Raw genomic sequence first — 20,642 nt, 5'->3', positions numbered from 1 at the left:
TGTTGGGCTATTAAGAAGCTACATGTTCATAAAATGAGTGTAGTTAAAATGAGAATGTTAAGATGGAAAGTGAAAATTCAAAGAAATATAGGATCAAAATGATGAAATTCCCTCAAATATAGGGGTGGCCCTACTAAAGATAAGTTGAGGGAGACTCGCTAAAGATGGTTTGATCATGTCTAGAGGAGAGCAATTAATGCACTAATGAGGAATAGTGAGTTGATTCAAGTTGAATGAATGAAAAAAAAGGTGAAGAAAGATCTAAAATAACATTAATAGAGGTAGTAATAAATGACATGTCAATTAAGGAAATAACATATAGTTGACTTATGATTGAACAGAACAACACATAAAAGAATGAAAGAGACTTCTCTGATTAGTTTATTACGAATCCGTGAAGTGCACTAGAGCTTATATAAGATTAAGCACCCATCACCATTTGAACTAACAATACCCTTCATCATTAGTTACTTAGAAACAGCATTAGTATTACAAAATAAAATACTCCCCCAAGACCCCATTTGCGATGTAGAATATATTGACCACCAAAATTAATTTTTCACAACAGTAAAGTTGGCAAAGTTTTCAATTGGTTCCATCACTGACTTTACTTTTGTCATTTGGCATTCACTATTTTACAAAAAAATTTACTACTACTGAGTGCCAAGTGTGAAGCTTAGCTGTAAATGGTAGACAATAAAGTGGTGTTAGTGATGGACCCAACCGAGAATCAATAACAACTTTAACAAAGTTGTAATATTTGTTGTGAAAAAACATTAATTGTACATGTAGCATTGCCCCTAGAGTTACTGAATGAATAGAAATTGTATCACAGAATAATATACTCAAATTCAAAGTCCTAAACAACATTTACAAAGTAAAAATACATTGATCACCAAAAAGAGAAAAAAAAAAAAGAAAAGAAAGCAAACTCACTCACGTCATGTAAATCGGAGAGAGAGATCAAGCAGAGAGTGGTGGAGACAGCATTGGCGGAGACAATAGTGAAATTGACACTACCATCGCGAGTGATGGCACCAAATGGCGTCGGAGAACCTCTATACACCTCGAACCGCTCCGATTTCAGCTTCTCTTTCACCGCCATAGCAATGCCAACCTCAGCTCCACCATCAACAACATCACCACCACGTTGTCTCCGCATTCGCGATCTTCAAAGGAGGAGGACTGATTCTCTTTTGGTTTCGGAGAGTAGTAGTAGTACTTAAAACCAATCGTCGAGAAGTTTCGAGAGGATTATTGAGAAGTTTAGGGGTAAATGATAGTAAGCGTGAAGCGCATTAAGCTATTAGCTCCATTTTTGCTTGAAACTTAGTGAGAGTGAGAGTGAGAGTGCAAAGGGGATAGAGGCATGAACATCTGATCTCAAGTCTATGGAGCTCGTTTTGAGAGAGATAGATAATGCCTTTGACTTTTTGTACTTTTTTATTTGTTGATGGAGGAAATTATTGTGTACTCCCGGAGTACCATAAATGTATACTTCTTCCTTTCACGTGAATGGTGGGTCCCACTAATTAAATTCATGGTAGGACCCACCATTCATGTGAGAGGAGGGAGTACACATTTATGGTACTCTGGGAGTACCTAATAATTTTCCTGTTGATTGGATATGTAATATTTTTATTCGCCAGTGCCATTATAGAGTGTCTAGTTGTACTGAACTTGTCACGATGATAAAATGACTTATGTGTATCGAAAATATCCCGTTGTGCTAGACCTAGGAGGGTTTACATGCAATGTCTTAAATTCAATTCCATTTCGGTGCTTAATCTGGTGCACTTACCCCCTTATTGTGTTTCAGTCTAAACTCCGGGTTATTTCGGATGAATTCCGGTTATTCTAATCTCTAAATTCTGACCTATTCCGAGATATTTCGAATTGTGTTTATTTTTTTAAAAATTGAAGTCCAAAATTCATCATTTAACTCATTATATTCTCATGTCATATTTTATATTTTGTTTTGGTTAATTAGATCTAATGAAATATGAAATTATAAATAAATATATAAATTATGTACATGTGTGTGTATGTATATCTAGGGCGTAATCTCGAAATGGTGCACTAAAATACACCGGTACTGGAATATTCCGTTCCAATTGTCAATCTGGTACGGTATCCGAACCGTAATTCAAAACCTTGGTTACATGTGTCTAAAATATCTAGTTGCATTGTACACTAAACTCAACCCTGATCGAGCATGAACATTCCCTAGTTTCCATTTAAGGGTAAGGATTTTTCTAAAACAAACCTAAAGTATAACATATGACAACTCATTCAAAAGCCTTTAATTCTACTTGAACTAACCACCTCTTGAATTAAATGATTTAGTGATGTTGCTAGGGTGTTGGGTTCTAAATTCTTTTCATTTTGTAATTAGGGCTAGGGTTTCCATTGGTACGTTCTAATTCAAATGTTGATTTTTGTGTTTTTTTTTTTTTGGGAGGGAAAGAGGGGGGGGGGGGGGGGGTGAGTAAATAGTAGGTGATCCAAATGGCGTGGTGTTGTAAGTGTTGATTTGCTTTTATGTTGAAATAGAAACATTTTTACCCAAATTGATTTGTCTCCTTCAATAACATCAATTTTAATTTTTGATTAGTGTATACTGACTTGGGTCATGAACAATGGCTAAGACAATATATATACACTCTTTCTCTCTCAAACTATTAGCATTGCTATTGTCATTTTTTCTGCCTCTGCTTTTTTGTCTAGTTTATTCAAATTTCAGTTGTATCAGACATTGATTTGGCATGCTCTAAATTTTGAGTTTGATTATTCTTTTTCATTGATGGAATAATAACCACGTTTTGATTGCATCTTTAGATGTCTTGAGATGGTAATATATAAAATTTTCAAAACTTTTCGATGTAATATTACGTATTTCCTTTGTTTGAGTTTAATGTTGCCAATGATGTTTGGTCTGTTTGGAAGATTGATTTTTGGAAATGTAATCGGGAATCCACGGTTAAACACTATAAATTTCCATGTAGTCTAGATGACTCAATGAGGTTATCTTATGGGACCACTGACAGGACCACCTTAAACTATCAATCTCAAACAATGGGCTAACCAATGGACTCGTGCTCACCAATGTAGGGGCAACTTAATTAAAGGCACTCTTTCATAGAATTACTAATCATTTACAAATATATCAATTGCGGGAACCCAAGGGGAGTACGAAGAAAGGTTGAAGAGAGAATTATGGATGAATATGTATGAATAAATATGTTGCAAGAACAAAATGAAGTACAATATAAAACTTAGGAAATAAATATATTTTTCAAAACTTAAAAACTCACTTGGTTCTTGAAAACTTTGAATAGTACTTCAAACACTAATACTTATTCAAATACTTGAAAATATAATAATGATAATTTTTACTTATACAAGGATTGATATTGGATGGATTGATAGCTTACAAGGGAAGGCTTATTATGAAAGGATTTTTTTTTTTTTTTTGGGGGGGGGGGGGGGGGGGGGGGGGCGCTTGAAGTAGGTTGTGTTTAAGGCTTGCCTAATACGACTGATTCATATGCCTTATAAAGGCTTACAAATACTACGGAGGGGCATTTGATTCGTTGTGATGTTACATTACGCCATTATATTATGTTATTGTAATTTTACGTTAATGTAATCTCAATATAAAAATACAACATTAAATTGTTTAGGAAGATAATGAGATTAAGATGATACGATATATTTTGTAATTTTAAAATATAGTAATGTTAGAAAAATAAAAATAAACAAAAAATCTTAATGTCACATTATCGTAATATGTATCACATAAAGGGCACATCATAACAAACCGAATGCCCCATACATGAATAGTGACATGAACAATAAAAAGTGAAGAGTACAATGAACAATATTGCATAGTGAAAAAATGAACAGTGCCACATAATAACTGTCAGAAATAATTTCATGATACTTCCAAAATAATTTTAACAATACTTCTTAAGAGAGTGACTTGTCTTCAATAATGTTTGATACTACCAAGATTGTTTCTGTGGATGAAATGATGAAAGTCTTTTAATAATAATATATATATTTTAAGTTCTATATATATAGACACATGCACAATGTAATTTCAACTTATGATATGGGTTCCATGATTATTGCTTTTAATCATTAGGCGAAGACATTGACTGATTGGTGTAGATAGGGTTTAAACTTCAGATCTCTTATTCAATGACAAAAGATTTTACCAATTGAGTTAACTGAAACCCATCATATATTACAAGCTTAATACATAATTAAACTAAAAGAAGAAGAAGAAGAAGAAGAAGAAGAAGAAGTAAACTAGTATAGGAGTAACCAGTCCTGAACCACAACCCCCCCCCCCCCCCCCTCCCCCCCAAAAAAAGGAAAGAAACTAGTCCTTAGATTTCCCATAGTCCATATATTACATTACAAGCTTAATACATAATTAAACTTGTAATACATAATTAAACTAGTCTAGGAGTAACTAATCCTTAGACTTCCCATATATCCACATAAATTAAAATTCGAAGAGAAAGTCCATATATTACAAGCTTAATACATAATTAAACTTGTTTAGGAATAACTAATCCTTAGGCTTCCTATAAATACACAAAATATTAGATGAAGGGCAAGTTCAAAAGACATATATATAAACTATCAACACATTTATTGGCTTCATGATATACGTGTTGAATTGAGACCTGCAAAGCTCTAGCGAGGATGTTCCTACAATCAAGAAAATAATACATTAATCCCATAAATGAAAAAACATTAATATCACAACATGTTTTTGTAGTAATTTTTCAAAGCGTCACTTTTTATTTTTACACCGATTTGTACTTTAAACAAAATAACCGAATGAAATAGACTCATTCAAACATACCATTAATAATCATAGAATAAATTTAAAAAAAAAAGAAAGAAGAAGGTGTTTTTCATTTGCCGTTCAATGAAATCATTGATCAAAACTCGAATTATGTAGTACTAAACTACCACTAATAAGCAGCATCCTCCAAATTTAAAGTAAACTAGTAACTTACTTTTTTTTTTTCTTTCCTATCAAAACTAAGCTAAAATTGCTTATAAAAGATTCATATGAAAAAATCTAGCCAGTACCATAAACTATTACACAACTTAAGATTTCTTACCACCTTGGCCTGTAATGGTTAGTCAACAACTGTCCACGTTAGGTCATTCTGGAAAATCCAGTGGCAAACCTCAATCCGACCCGGAGCTGACCCTAGAGCCAAGAAGGCTTCATGAGTTGGGCTCCAATCCGACGTGTTCATGTGACAGATGGCAACACCGTTATTGATCTTAGCCTTAAAATTCGGATCAAGTATATCCACTTGGTAGACCCGAACCTTTGAAACTGAATGACAGTAATAAAGAAGGTAAGGAAACAAGGATTGATGACAAGTGACTGAGTCCCTGACTTTCCCACCGTTGATCCTTTCGATTGATCCAATCATTATATTTTGCTTTGACCTATTTACATTCTTCGTCGTTAGAATGTCAATGTTTCTACCCAACACTGAAACTGCAAAGTCGATCATGTCCTCAGCCGAAGACACGCACCGCTTGGTCTCGCCAGGGTTTGGAGCACCCTTGCACTCACTCAAGGACTTAACTATGATAGTCTCCATAGTCGAATTATCACCCGCATGAAAAAAGTTCTTCAGCTCAGAGACTTTCAACGTGGAAAATGGTTGTTTTGAAGAAATTGATCGAGGCAGAAATGACCTTTCGGGCAATTTATCGTTAATGTCCGGCATTGGCATCACCTTCCCTTTCTTTAACATAGACTCCCGAAAGAATATGCCTGGCTCTTTCGGGAGAAAGACACCGTCTTTTTGGCCGGAGCCACCCTTGGTGTTGGCAGAGCCGCCATAGTTTGTTTGGGGGCCATAGCCCCCAAAGCCAGTCATTTTTTGGACAGCGTTGACAAACGTTGATGGTAATGAATCGGGGAAGCAGAGGAGGTTCGCAGAGGCACAGAAGGCCGAGAGCTGAGAGGAGAGAGCGTTCTGGGCGGCAAGTTTGGAGAAACTGGCTGACTCAGTTGCGCTCAATGGAGATGCCTTGGATAGGAGAAAGATTGGCTTGGCATGGTTGTTTTGGATCTCTTTGTTCCAATATCGGATCAGATAGGTTTTCGGGGTGAATGGGTTTTCACCAGTGGACCCAACCTGTGTCAACACAAAAGGAAAAGTGTATGAATGTATAATAAATACAAGGTGGAAACTGGAAACAAAATGAGGGTGATATGTATAATCGGTTTAGTTAAGCGTTTTGAGAACCCAAAACTCTGTTACAATATTTGGAGAGAAAAAATAAATACAATTTTGGGTGCTACGACTTAACAATTGAAAAATAAGGAACCAAAAACTCCCAAACAATTTAAAATACCTGGTAAGACACAATAAGTTCTAAATATGGGACTCATTTTTCATATAATATTGTCCTAAACGCTAGGACACAAGTAAAGCAAGTTAACTATTGGACTCCTACTACCAAGGACTCTAGTAAACACAGACTTTAAAATAACAAACATCTATAACACATTGACTCAACACAATTAACGGGAAACATTATACTACTTCCACATGATCTATTAGCTCAAATTCATGTACGTATCAGCGAGTGAGAGTACTTAGACTTTTAAGAGTGCTTACAGTAAGAGATGAGAGAAAGATAAAAAGGAGGAGAGAAGTCATGGGGCTGAGTTTTGTGTGCATCATTTTTTTTCTTAGAACGTTGGTGGGTTTTAAGGTTATTGTAGGCGGAAATTTATAGAAGTATGAAAAGAGAGAGAGAGAGAGAGAGAAATAAAAAGAAAAGATATTTGAGAGAGAGAGAGAGAGAAACCATACAACTCATGCACTGCACAACATGAATGATAATATGATAATGACCCGGGATTTCTCACCCCGGCACACCAAATTTGATCCGTTAAAGGACTAATGATATGTGCAGAAAGATTGTCCACATGTTTTTTTTTTTTTTTTTTACAAAATTCTTAATATTAGAAATTTTACTGTAAAGATTTATAAATGAAAAATGTAGCTCCTCAAAGCCCCTAATGATGAACTTACAACTCATGCAGAACATCGCAAAGTAACAAAGATTAGCACGTAGGATCTTATCTACGATAAACAAGATGATAGATATATGTCCGTCATGTTGCCGCTTGGTCCTTAATTGCAAATCACTCAAAAAAATGGCTAGACTAAGATTAATTTTGATGTTGCAATCAGAACCCACTCTTCCTTCATAGCAGCAGTATCCCGTATTGAGTTTGGAGACGTGGTATCTGCCCATTCTAACTGCTTCTCTCCTGGTGATCTGACACTAGCTAGGAGAAGCCTAATCTGCTTTCCAAGCCATTAAACAATTAGTAGCGTTCTATAAGCTCCAATATTTTATTTTTTGAAGGGGATTCTAAAGGTGTGATTGAAGCCTTGTTGAATCTACACTCCTCCCAGACTTCCTTCTTCACCGAATTTAAGGATGCTTTGTCCTCGCTCTTTTGTTGGGATTTCATTTTCATTTCTCGGAACATATGTTTTTTGTCTCACAATGTGAACCAATGGACTGCCCTTTGTAATTGAGATTGACCAATCTCCATCTCCTCTCTTCTAGATCCAGAAGTTGGATATGGTTTAGGGCCCTCCCTTGTATTTCTTTAATATATTCTTATTCATAACCAAAAAAAAAAAAAAAAAAACAAGTAGGATTTTATCTACACAATATTCCACAAAATGAGGGTGAGAACTAAGAACAATGAAAAGAAAAAGTGGAAAAGGAGAGGGAATGGAAGAGAAAGGAAAATTTTCATCCCTTATGTTGTTTGGTTAGTAGGGAAAAATGCAAGAAAATGATTTATGCTGTGGATCAATTTTTAATTAAAATTAAAATGTTTTGTTTCACACTCTCTCAATTTTAATCCAAAATGGAAGGAAAGGGAATGGTAGATCTGAGGGAAAGAAAATCCTTCCATTTTCTTTGCCTGTCCATCACTTCTATCCAACCAAATTAGGAGAAAAATGATTTGTTGCCTTCCTTTTCTCCTTTCACTTATATTGCTAGTCTAATTTAGCAAATCAAACTTTTTTAATTGAACATCATTAATGTGTTGTCCTTCAAAAAAAAGTACAAGTTTTGAAAACTACCCTAATTTACTTACACTTTAGTGAAAGAATGATATTGATCTTTTACATAAATTAAATGATATATAAATTTTTGACTTTTGGTTATGTCACATAATTAAGTTTTTGAAATCTCACAATTTTATAAAACATTATTCTAATATATCTATCTATCTATATATATATATATGTGTGTGTGTGTGTGTGTCCTAAACTTTGCTTGAAGTTCACTTTTTGTCTTAAACTTTAAAGGGTTTATTTTTTCACTAAACTTTTAAAAACGTTTCACTCTATGTTCTTTTGTCAACTTTTGTGAACTTTATCTTAAGTACTTCCAATAAGGATATCAACAATTTGAATTCTCCGACCCCATTGTATTGGTTGAATTATCAAATAATAAGTCATTATATTATAATATCTAGAGATATTATATTATTGTTGTTCACTTCTCTTCAAGAATTTGTTTTAAGTAAACTATGTAATCTGTGGTGTCCATCAAATAAAATCACTTTCATTTACTTGCTATATTACAACATAGAAATTACCTTCTTTTTTTCTTTTTTTCTTTTTTTTCTAGAAATAATTAAAAGGGTTTAGATAGAAAATGGGCATCGCTTTGCTGCTACTTATTCAAAAAAAGTAAGAAAAAAAAAGCTCCACAATGGTACTGTACTACATTTGTTTAATTAGAACTTTGAACAAGTTTTGATACTTGGGAATTTTGTTGCAATGGTGGGTGCAATCATAGTGGTGGTGGAGAAGCGATGGTTTAGCTGTTGATGATTTAGCTTTGGGGATTTACGGTTACACAGATTTTGATTTGGAGAGAGGAACTGCTACGAGAGAGAGAGAGAGAGAGAGAGAGAGAGAGAGAGAGAGAGAGAGAGAGAGAGAGAGAGAGAGAGAGAGAGAGAGAGAGAGAGAGAGAGAGAGAGAGAGAGAGAGAGTTTTGTTCTTAATTGATTGGAAAAAGAGGTTTTTGGTCTTTTAATATTGTGTTACTTAAGCAGAACTCACATGCAATTCATGTGCTATAAATTTCTGTCCAACATAACAATAAAATTAACACATGGTGCAAAATGTAATAAGGGTCATAGTTTAGAGTGCAAAATGTGCATTTAAATAGTTTAAGGTGTAAAATGTAGTTTAGAGTAGTTTAAGATAGTAAAGTGTAATTTATCCTATAAGTATTCAGAACCTGTTTACATTTAAAAAAATATATATATATATCAGACATGAAAGTAAGGCATGTGGCACCAAATAATTGGCCATTACCATTTCACACATTTCCTCCGTTTAAAAAAAAAAAAAAAAAAACACTTTTCCCTGACAAAACCCTCATTTTCTTACCATTTCTCATGAACCACACAAACATTGCCAAGCCTCTCCTCTACAGGTTCTTCGATACTAACACTCAAGAATCAAGATAGTTGGTGTCACACTCGAACATCCATCATGTTAGTCAATTACAGGGCAGGGGGATCATCATCTTAGCAAGTGGCAAAGCTACGGCCGAGAGGGGATCCATCATCTTAGCCTTAGGGAATCCTAGCAATTAAGTTGGCAAAACTACGGGCTAAGGAAAATGACCCCATACAAGGGCGGAACTACAGCCAAGGGTGAGGGCCCCCTCACCCCTTTTTTTTTAATAAAATTTTTTAAAATAATATTTATAATGATTAAACATTTTAAAAGATAACCTATAAAAATAGGGGGTACGTTCCCCAGGCAAAATTTTCGGCTCCAGCCTGAGACCCACTACTTTTAAATTTCTTATTAAATATAGTAGCAATTTTATAAATCAAATAAAAATTTACTCAATAACACCTTAATCTTTGAATATATATATATATATATATATAAAGGCGGAATGAACGGATTGAGGGAATTTTTTTTTTAACCAAATCCACTTTTGGCGGGTTGGAAATATTCTAGACCACCATCAATCCATCAAATTACAAAAAATGGTGGGTCATAGTATAGTATATATGACGTTTGTATATCGTACTACCATTTTGTAAGGTTGAATTTATTCAACCATCTAATTGGCTTTATTCCGTGCCAAATTTGCTTGTAATTCAGTATTTAGTAACCCTGTATTTAGGTGGGTTTGATGTAAGGGTAGTGAGTGAGATAGAGTGAAGATTGCTCAAGAGTGTGCAAGAAAACAGAGACTCGCGGCTGGGACTCGCGGGTGACTCGCGGCTGCAAGCCGCCAGACGCAGCACACGTGCCAAGCATGCTGGAAGATGAACAGTCATGCTAGCTGGAGCACTACAGGACAAAACAGGACAACTGGCCATACGGTTAACTCGCGACTGGATCTCGCGACTTAGTCAAGCCGCGAGCCACCCCTGTTTTGTAAAAACCTGACGTTTCACATTCCTCTCCCACTCCAGTATAAATACCCATTTTACCCACGATTGTAAGAGAGCTTCCAGAAAGAATTTTGAGAGAGAAACCCTAAAGAAAAACCAGATTGATTCACCCACAATCTATACATTAGAGTCTCTTCAAATTCCTCTACTCTCTTCCTCTCCATTGTCAAATCCTTGAGAGGCATTATACCAAACCTGGTTCTCACCATTATCATCACTGTGAGACAGCTGTTTGGATTTCTGGGAAGCAGTTAGGAAGGAACCAATTTTCATTGGTTGATGCTACGGTCTAGTAGCGGAATCCAGGAAGCTAGAAAAGAAAAAGGTTCGGCGCAACCTCGTTGGAGCAAGAAGCTTGGAGGGCTTAGGTGCACTGGGTAGATTAGGCTTGGAGGGTCTATTGCTGTCCTTGTATCCCAACTGTATTTTCTAGTGGATTGTTTACCGCTTGGAGGGCGGAGGAGAGGTTTTACGCCGAGGGCTTCGGTTTCCTCTTCGATAACACATCGTGTGTTGTCTTTGTGTTTGCATCTTCCTTCCTCTCTATCTTTGCCTTTTTATTATCTGCTGTGGATTATATTTTGTTTTGGCTTAGATAGTTTTTAACCAATTTCATATTATAGCATATGTTAAGTTTCCGCACACTAGATGTTTGACATATTGCTTGAATTGGTTAAGTTGTAATTTGGGGGTCTAAACGTTCAAAGGTGTTTTGTACACGTTTTTAAACTTTCACATTTGATCATCTTTTTTTCTTTTATCTATATTTTGCCTACATTATACATCTTGTTCTCTTTATTTCTATGTTTGTTGTGCTTGTCTTTTTATTATCAACCACGCTAGTGTTTCTTTCACTGGTTATGATAGCATGATAATGCATGGAGCCAGAGCCCCACTTATACAAAGACAAAGAAGGTGGTAGTTCTCACTTCTCAGTAACTAGTTGTGTAATACATTCCACTCATCTATGATCCAGTTTATGTACAACTAAACCACTGACTGGTCGAGAGGGTATGGCAACAGAAGGATAAGCTTATTAGAATTATATTAATTGTCTCTTGTTTGATGTGATTAAAGGTTGTGTGATGCCTTATGACAAGTATCAAAGCCAGTGGAATAATTCGATGCCTAAACAGTCTATAAGAAAACAACTAACAACTTGAATTAAACTAGAGGAAACTTGTTTATAAAGAACAAGAACTTGAATCGAACTAGAGGAAAGTTTAAGCATGTGAGTTTGGTATCAGTTATGTTACATTAAGTTATTAACCATTCATTCTTATTATTAATATCCAATGTGAGACTTCACTACCTAAGTGATACCACTCACACATGAACATCACAATTCACAATCTAGTAAATTTGTGTAATGAAAAGGAGTAAATTTGTGTAATGAAAAGGACTGTAAGGTTGAATTTAATCAACCATCTTGTTGGCTTTATTTCATGCCAAATTTGCTTGTAATTCAGCAACTAGTAACCGTGTATTTAGGTGGGATTGTTGTAAAGGTAGTGAGTGAGATAATGTGATGAAATGCTCAAGAGTGTACAAGAAAACAGAGACTTGCGACTGGATCTTGTGGGTGACTCGCGGCTTCAAGCCGTCAAAAGATGCACACGTGCCAGGCATGCTAGAAGTTGAAGCATCATGCTAGTTGGAGCACTACAGGACAAAATAGGACAACTGGTTGTTCTGTTATCTCGCGGCTGGATCTCGCAACTCAGTCAAGCCGCAAGGCCAAGCTGCGAGCCAGCCCTGTTTTGAAAAACCTGACTCTCCACATTCCATTCTTACCCCAGTATAAATACCCCTTTTACCCATGAAAGAAAGAGAGCTTCCAGAGAGAATTTTGAGAGGAAAACCCTAGTGTTGTACAAGATTGATTCATCCATAATCTTCACATAAGAGACTCTTGAAATTCCTCAACACTCTTCCTCTCCATTGTTAAACCCTTGAGAGGTCTGTTTACCAAAACCTATTCTCACCATATCCATTACTGTGAGAGGGCTGTTTGGTGTTCTAGGAAGCAGTTAGGAAGGAACAAATCTATATTGGTTGATGCTATGGTCAAGTAGCGGAATCCGGGAAGCTAGAAAAGAAATAGATTCAGCGCAACCTCATTGGAGTAAGAAGTTTGGTGGGCTTAGGTACACTGGGTAGATTAGGCTTGAAGGGTCTATTGCTGTTCATGTATCCCAACTACATTTTCTAGTGGATTACTTATCGCTTGGAGGATGGTGGAGAGGTTTTACGCCTAGGGCTTCGGTTTCCTCTTCGATAACACATCGTGTGTTGTCCCTGTATTTGCATCTTCCTTCCCTTAATCTTTGCCTTTTATTTTCTGCTATGGATGTGTTTTTAATTGGCTTAGATTGTTTACTAATTTTGTTCATAGCTTATGTTCATTTTCCGCACACTATTTGTTTGTCATAAAGCTTGAATTGGTTATTTTGTTATTGGGAGTCTAAATGTTCAAGGGTTTTCTATACACTATTTGAATTTTCAATTGGAATCAAAGCGGGTGCACTTGTTGTGATTTAATTACCTAAGTGCGATCTTAGACACCTTTGTTATGGATGCTGTTATGGAAAAGGCCATGCTGAATTGTAGTTTAAGTGTTTGTGATAATGACTCTATGAGTATGTTTGAAGGGTGTCCTAACAATGAACTCTTAGAGTTGTTAAAAACAAAGAAACATGCTAGGATATTCATTCACATGCTGAAATATTTTGAAAATAAGAATCACATCTTACACAACAGCATATCTGAATCTATATCTTTGATTAAGAAGTACAAAAGAAAAAATAGAATGTTGTGTGAGAAGATTGATAATCTGAAAATGAAATGTCAATCTAACAGAAGTATGAAAACTGAAGATAAAATTATGTTTGAACATCAAGAATGTTTGTCTCACTTATTTGTGCATACCTCATTGAAGGTATTTAATTCATGCTTGTGGTATCTTGACAGCGGGTGTTCTCGTCACATGACAAGAGATAAATCACTATTTAAGATACTCAAAGAGAAGGTTGGTGACTATGTGACTTTTGGTGATGGAAGTCATGCTCAAGTTCTCGGTAAAGGGACTATCAAGATACCTAGATAACCTCTGTTGAAAGATGTATTATACATCAAAAGGTTGAAGGAAAATCTTTTAAGCATCACTCAAATATGTGATGAGGATTTCCTTGTCCAATTCTCTAAGACGGGATGCTTAATCATCAATGAAGAAGGGATTCAAGTCTTGGAGGGAAATTGAACTACAGACAACTGCTATGGAGTAGTTCCTACAGCATCCATTTCGTGTAGAAGTGCTTGTGTTGACATGTTGGAACTTTGGCATCACAGATTTGGGCATGCAAATTTCAAACAAGTAGCTAAAGTATCTAAACTTGAAGCAGTTAAGGGACTTCCAAAGTTTGGAAAGGTGAAGATGACTATTTGTGGTGCATGCCAAATGGGAAAGCAAATAAAGGCAAGTCATCACAAGGTGAATGTGATTGCTACTTCACGATATTTAGAGTTACTTCATGTTGATCTAATGGGGCCTACAAGAACTGAAAGTCTAGGAGGAAAGAGGTACATTATGGTCATTGTGGATGATTACTCAAGATGCACTTGGATTGAATTTCTTAGAGAAAAATTAGAAGCACGTGAAAGGTTGGAAATTCTTTGCAAGAAACTACAAAACGAGAAAGGGATTCCTATTGCCAAGATAAGAAGTGATCATGGGAAGGAATTTGAGAATGCAAGATTTGAGTCTTTCTGTGAAAAGAATGGAATCAACAGGGAATTTTCAACCCCCAAAACTCCTCAACAAAATGGAGTAGTAGAGAGAAAGAATCGAGTGATTCAGGAAATGGCAAGAGTCATGCTACTAAACAAGCAAATACTTCAAAAGTTTTGGGAAGAAGCCGTGAACACCTCATGTCACATTGGGAATAGAGTATTCTTTCAAGTGGGAACAAAGAAGACCGCCTATGAGATTTGGAATGGAAAGAAGCCCAGAGTTAAGTATTTCCGAGTGTTTGAAAGTAAGTGTTATATCCTAAATGATTGGGAGAATCTTGGGAAATTTGATGCAAAAAGTGATGAAGGTATTTTCCTTGGGTACAATATTACTAGCCGGGCATATAGAGTTTTTAACAAGAGAACTAAGACAGTGATGGTGTCCATCAATGTCAAGATTGATGATGCCTTAACAAAGGTAGAGATGATTGATGATGGAGAAGGGCTGAGCTCCAAAGAACTCGATGTTGAGGTCGAAGCTCTTGATATAGAAGTTGAAGGATCTACACCGGAAGAAGAATTAACTCCTATGAACCCAAGAATGGAAACAAGATCGATGTCTAGAACATCAAGTCCTCTCATTCCTCCAAAAGTTCATACTCCTATCTCACGGAGTGAGGAAGTCTCCACATCAAAGAAGCCATCATCAAGAGTGATTAAGAACCATCCGGAAACCAACATTATATGGTCTCTAGATGAAGGTATTCGCCTCAAAAAAGGAAACATCATTTTGGCCAATCATGTAACATACCAATGCTACCTTGCTCAATTTGAGCCAAAAAGTGTAGAAGAAGCTCTTCAAGATGAGAATTGTGTTGAGTCAATGCATGAAGAGCCGAATCAGTTTGTGAAGAATGATGTGTGGGAACTTGCTCGAAGGCCTGAAAATGTTCATGTCATAGGCATCAAATGGATTTTCAAAAACAAAACCAATGAAGATAGAGAGATAATACAGAATAAATCTCGGTTAGTAGCTCAGGGATACACTCAAGTAGAAGGAGTTTACTTTGATGAATCCTTCGCTCCTGTGGCAAGACTTGAGTCTATTCGAATTCTCATGTCCATTGCATGCACTATGAACTTCAAACTTTATCAAATGAATGTAAAATGTGCGTTTCTAAATGGATACCTAAATGAAGAAGTGTTTTTTGAGCAACCAAAAGGCTTTGAGGATCCTCACTTTCCTGATCATGTGTTGAGATTGAAGAAAGCCCTTTATGGCTTAAAACAAGCTCCTAGAGCTTGGTATGATCGGCTTACACATTACCTCTTGGATAAAGGATTCAAAAGGGGATATGCCGACCGGACTTTGTTTGTCAAAAATGATGAAGATTATCTCCTTATGGCACAAGTATATGTTGATGACATAGTGTTTGGGGCTACCATTGAAGATCGGGCTATTGAATTCTCTGAGGAGGTGAAGAAAGAATTTGAGATAAGTATGGTGGGGGAATTCACATTTTTCTTGGGCCTTCAAGTCAAACAACAGAAGGAAGGTAAATTTGTTTCACAGGAAAAGTATGCTAGAAACATTGTTAAGAAGTTTGGACTAGACTCCAAAAAACATGCCTCCACTCTCATGAGCTCGTCTACTAAACTGAATGTTGATTCTACCGGAGTGGAAGTGAGTCCTACCTTGTATAGGAGTATCATTGGGAGTTTACTCTATCTTACATCTAGTAGACCGGACATTGCATTCAGCATTGGTGTTTGTGCTAGATATCAAGCTGCTCCAAAGAAATCACACCTGACTGCAGTTAAGCGAATTATTCGATATATCAATGGAACTTCAAACTATGGTCTGTGGTATTCAAAAGACTCAAATGCTTGCCTTGTCGGGTACTCAGATGCTGACTGGGCTAGTAGTGTGGATGATTGGAAGAGTACTTTAGGAAGCTGCTCCTACCTTGGTAACAATCTTGTCTCATGAATGAGCAAGAAACAAAATTCCGTGTCTCTCTCTATTGTTGAAGCAGAGTACATAGCCGCTGGAAGTTGCTGTACCGAGCTTCTTTGGATGAAGAAATTACTCCATGAGTATGGAATTCCTCAAGAGACAATGTGTGTCTTCTGTGACAACACTAGTGCCATCAATCTTTCTAAGAACCCTATTCAGCATTCAAAATCTAAACACATAGAGATACATTACCATTTCATTCGAGATTTGGTAGAAGAAAGAGTTGTGTGTCTTGAATTCATACACACCAACAATCAAAAGGCGAACATCTTCACCAAGCCTCTCGATGGTCCACGGTTTGAATCCCTCCGTAAGACCATTGGTGTTTGTACAATTCCTTGAATCTCTTGTGTGATGTGTGCTTCACATATTTACATTGTGTTATTTTGTTTGTTGGGGCACACACTACTTTGTTGGCTATTTGTATAGCATGATTTTGTTGGTTGTTATTTGCTTTGTTTGTTTTGTTGTTTTTACATTGTTGCTTTTGATCAATCTTTTCCTTCTTATATGTCTAAAATCCAAAAACCACATAAAAAGTAGAAAATCAAAAAGTTTGATTGACATTGTTGAGTTTTGTCTCAAAACTTGTTTTGCCTTGTACCTTTGTGCTAATGGCTTTGTGCATTTACGAGTGTAGCTTGTTCCTTTGCACTTTTATCACTGTGAGAGAAATGTCGAAATCTATGTGACTGTTGTAAGTAGATCCTCAAACTTGTCATGAATGATTGGTGAATGGTTATGTTGATCTTGAGACATGTATAGACTTGTGCCTATGTATCTTCCCACTCTTTATTTTCATTTTTGCTAAAAAGAGCTCACCAAATGTAAACCTCTAAATGAAAAGAGATATTGAGCTACAACAGCCTGTCGCACATACTAGTATTCAACTAGGAAAAAGGGAAAGCGACCAAAAATTAAAGTGAATAATTATTCAAAAAGCCAAATGCTATCTCATCAAGGTGAAATATCAAATATCACTCTCACAATGGGAGGTGATTGTCTCAAAAGGATCAAAAAGATCAAATATTATGTTTGAAAGTGGAGTCAAATGTAAAGCTCCAAAGTATGTAATCATGTCTTGTGGGAGGTCATATATGCATACTTCTATAATTGAGATAGGTCACATGATCTAGTGCTAATTGTGTATGCCTTGGTTGAATTGATCATTGAAGCTTCACATTAGACTAAGGACTATCTCATTGTTGATACCAACACACAACACACAAGTTTATGTTCAATGAATGCCATATTCATTCGTGTGATTGTACTTGATAAAATATGTTTTCACATGCTCAATCTTTGTTGATTCAAACACAAATATTTTTGAGTGTTTTAGTTGTTTTTGGAAAGTATTTTGTTCTTCAAAAACTGAAAATTTCAAAAACAGTGTTGTCCTGTTTTGGCAACTCAGTCACGGGTAAGTCAAGGCGCGTGTCACAGTCGCATGCTCGCAGGTCAGTTTTGGCGACTTGTTCGCGAGTGGAAGGTCCAATCGTGAGGGGTACACAGAGATTTTCGCGGTTCAACTCGTGAGTGAGACTTTTAGTCACGAAAAACACTTAGAAAATTTTTCAAAACTTTTGACTTGAAGTGTTTTGGTGGGTGTATCTGGCGACTTACCTCAGTCGCAAAAATCGCGTGGTTTGCAAAAGGTAGCTCATTTTCAACACTGTTCTCAAAAAGGGTCTTAATTTGCTTTTTTTTTTTTTGCATCCTATGACTGTTCATTTTCTGGTCTCACTTTCAATATTTCAACACCACTGTGGTAAACTCCAAAATCTTCCACAATTTTGTCACCATTTTCTCAATCTTCAAGGAAAGGTATGGATTTTGTTCTCTAATCTACCTTTTTCACAGTAATAGTCTTTTGCTCATGGATTTTGTGCTTTCTATGATATTTGTATATCTCTTGACTGTGTTTGGATATTTGATTGTCTAGTGTCTTCATTGTGTGTTTTTCAGAGAGTATTCTTTGATCTACTCTATATTGTGACAACTTTGGGTAATTATTGTCTCTCATTGTCTTTTTCTGGACATTTCCATCTAGTTCTTAGGGTTTTCTTCATTATCAATACTTTGAAACTAACCCACTGCTAATAATGTCTCTTGGATTGTGTTCTTTCTTTTCCAATATTACATGATGCAGACTGGAAATGTCTCCATTCAAGAAAGCAACTGTGAAAGGAGGTAGTTCCAACGGAAAGGAGCATGTAATTGATGTCGATGACTACTCACCTCAAACAAAAAGGACTCATTCTTCATCAAGAATGTTCGATCCCAACAAGTTCAGATCCTATGCTGCCTTTCAGACTCATGAGAATTATTTCCGAAATGCTACACCATTACTGGAAAGACCTGTTGACCAATCATCACTTCATGACACTGACATTCCAAAATGGTTTGCTCACAAGGATTGGAATTACCTTCTCTCTGATCTGGGTGAAGCTTATGAGAATTTGGTAAAGGAATTTTATGCCAATGCAATTGTGGAAGGAGAAGAACTCAAGTGCTAGGTTAGGAGAAAGAGTTTTTCAGTCTCTCTTGCATATTTGGCAAAGATTTTTCATTTCAACCGACCAATGCTTAAACACTCACCGGTTTATGATGATCTTTATCCAGATGAGGAACACCTTAAGGATGGTCTTGGACAAGACTTGGAATTCTCATCCAATGGAAACTCAGTCAGCATTTCCTCTCTTCCTCTAAAACTGAGAGTGCTTACAATAGTGATGTTTCACAACTTTTACCCCTATCCAGCACTGGGTATATGAACCTCAGACGTGCCTTGTTTCTTGATGACCTAATCTCTGATGTAAAGATTGACATCTGTGCTCATATCTTTCATGTTCTGCACAAAACGGTTTTATGAACTGAGTCCCAAATATGTGTTCCTTTTTGCTCTCTCATTTCAAGGATATTGAAGCTCAAAGGAATTACCCAACAATAGATGAATCTCCTTGCCCAAAACAGAGTCCAATCAACATGCGTACATTCAATGCAAGCATTGGTCATAGTCGGAAGAGAGTCAAACCGGAAACTTCCACATCTCACAGTGGTTCGCATTTCAGTACTTTCTCCCTTGACGAAAAACTCGACCACATTGTGACATCTGTCCACGAGTTGAGTACCAAGATGTCTAGACTCACGTCTACTCTACACCATCATAGCACTCGATGGGATATGAAGTTTACGTCCCTACAAACTAAATTGGATCAGATTCAAAGGAAGCTAGAAGAGGATATGTAGCTATTCCATGACAAAAAGGGGGAGATGATGTCATAAGGGGAATACAATGAAAGGGGGAGTGATAGCTTAAGGGGAATACAATGAAAGGAGGAGTGATAGCTTGATCAGAGGGGGAGAAAATTACCTAAGGGGGAGTGTTTCTGCAAGCAGTTTCAATACTTTACTTTAAGTTGTTTTTCAGTTTATAATGTGTTTTGTACTCGTGTTTCTTTTGTAAGCTTTTAGGGTTTATGTTCTTCATCTGTAGGCTTTATGGTTTGTACCATGCTTTATGCAGCCTTTATACTTTGTTTAAATCAGTACTTCTAACTAAATGTCATGCATTTTCTTGTTAAGTATTGTCACTCTTGTGCCCTTGTAGGATTGTTCCTAGATGCATACATTTAGTGTATTGTGCATTGGTTGAGTGTTGGACATGCAAGTGACTTGCATTGAGTTTGTTAGTTTGTTTGTTCAAGTGTTCATTCCAAGTGTGAATGAGCATTGTGGTCACTACCTTGTAGTGATTGCCTAGTTGATCAAGCCATGGTTTGTTTCTAAACTCCAACTTTGCTTGATCACGTATTGCCTGCTTCGTATGAATTTCATGCTTTTCTGCATACAATGATCATGGTGTATTGTTGTGTTTCAGGAGTTCCAAGTTCATATAATTCAATTGCTTCTCAATTTCTAGAGTTAGGTGTAAGTGAGTTTTGCTTAACTATTCCCAAATCACATGTTAAGTCTAGAGTCAGTTTTAGGGTTTTGTCACAGAATAGCCAAAGGGGGAGATTGTAAGGTTGAATTTAATCAATCATCTTATTGGCTTTATTCCATGCCAAATTTACTAGTAATTCAGCAACTAGTAACCCTGTATTTAGGTTGGATTGTTGTAAGGGTAGTGAGTGAGATAGTGTGATGAAATGCTCAAGAGTATGCAAGAAAACAAAGACTCGCGACTGGATCTTGCGGGTGACTCACGGCTTCAAGCCGCCAGAAGATGCACACGTCTAGGCATGCCAGAAGTTGAAGCATCATGCTAACTGGAGCATTACAGGACAAAATAGGACAACTGGCCGTTCTGCTATCTCACGGCTGGATCTCGCGACTCAGTCAAGCCGCGAGGCCAAGCCGTGGGCCAGCCCT

General features: G+C 36.6%; 1 protein-coding gene across 1 annotated transcript; it reads right to left on the bottom strand.

Annotated features, from left to right (window-relative positions):
• Window positions 1-4,513: 4,513 nt before the first annotated feature.
• Window positions 4,514-6,830, bottom strand: LOC126706639 (polygalacturonase non-catalytic subunit AroGP3-like). The gene is made up of 3 exons (XM_050406175.1): window positions 6,672-6,830; window positions 5,145-6,185; window positions 4,514-4,722 (listed from the first exon to the last, which is right to left on the bottom strand). The coding sequence occupies exons 1-2, from the start codon at window positions 6,735-6,737 to the stop codon at window positions 5,163-5,165; spliced, it is 1,089 nt and encodes a 362-aa protein (XP_050262132.1). The 5' UTR covers window positions 6,738-6,830; the 3' UTR covers window positions 4,514-4,722; window positions 5,145-5,162.
• Window positions 6,831-20,642: the final 13,812 nt, after the last annotated feature.

This window comes from Quercus robur, chromosome 11 (assembly GCF_932294415.1).
Source record: "Quercus robur chromosome 11, dhQueRobu3.1, whole genome shotgun sequence".
NCBI lineage: Eukaryota > Viridiplantae > Streptophyta > Magnoliopsida > Fagales > Fagaceae > Quercus > Quercus robur.
Note: the sequence above shows the minus strand (reverse complement) of the source record. Positions and strands in the feature narration are given on the sequence as shown.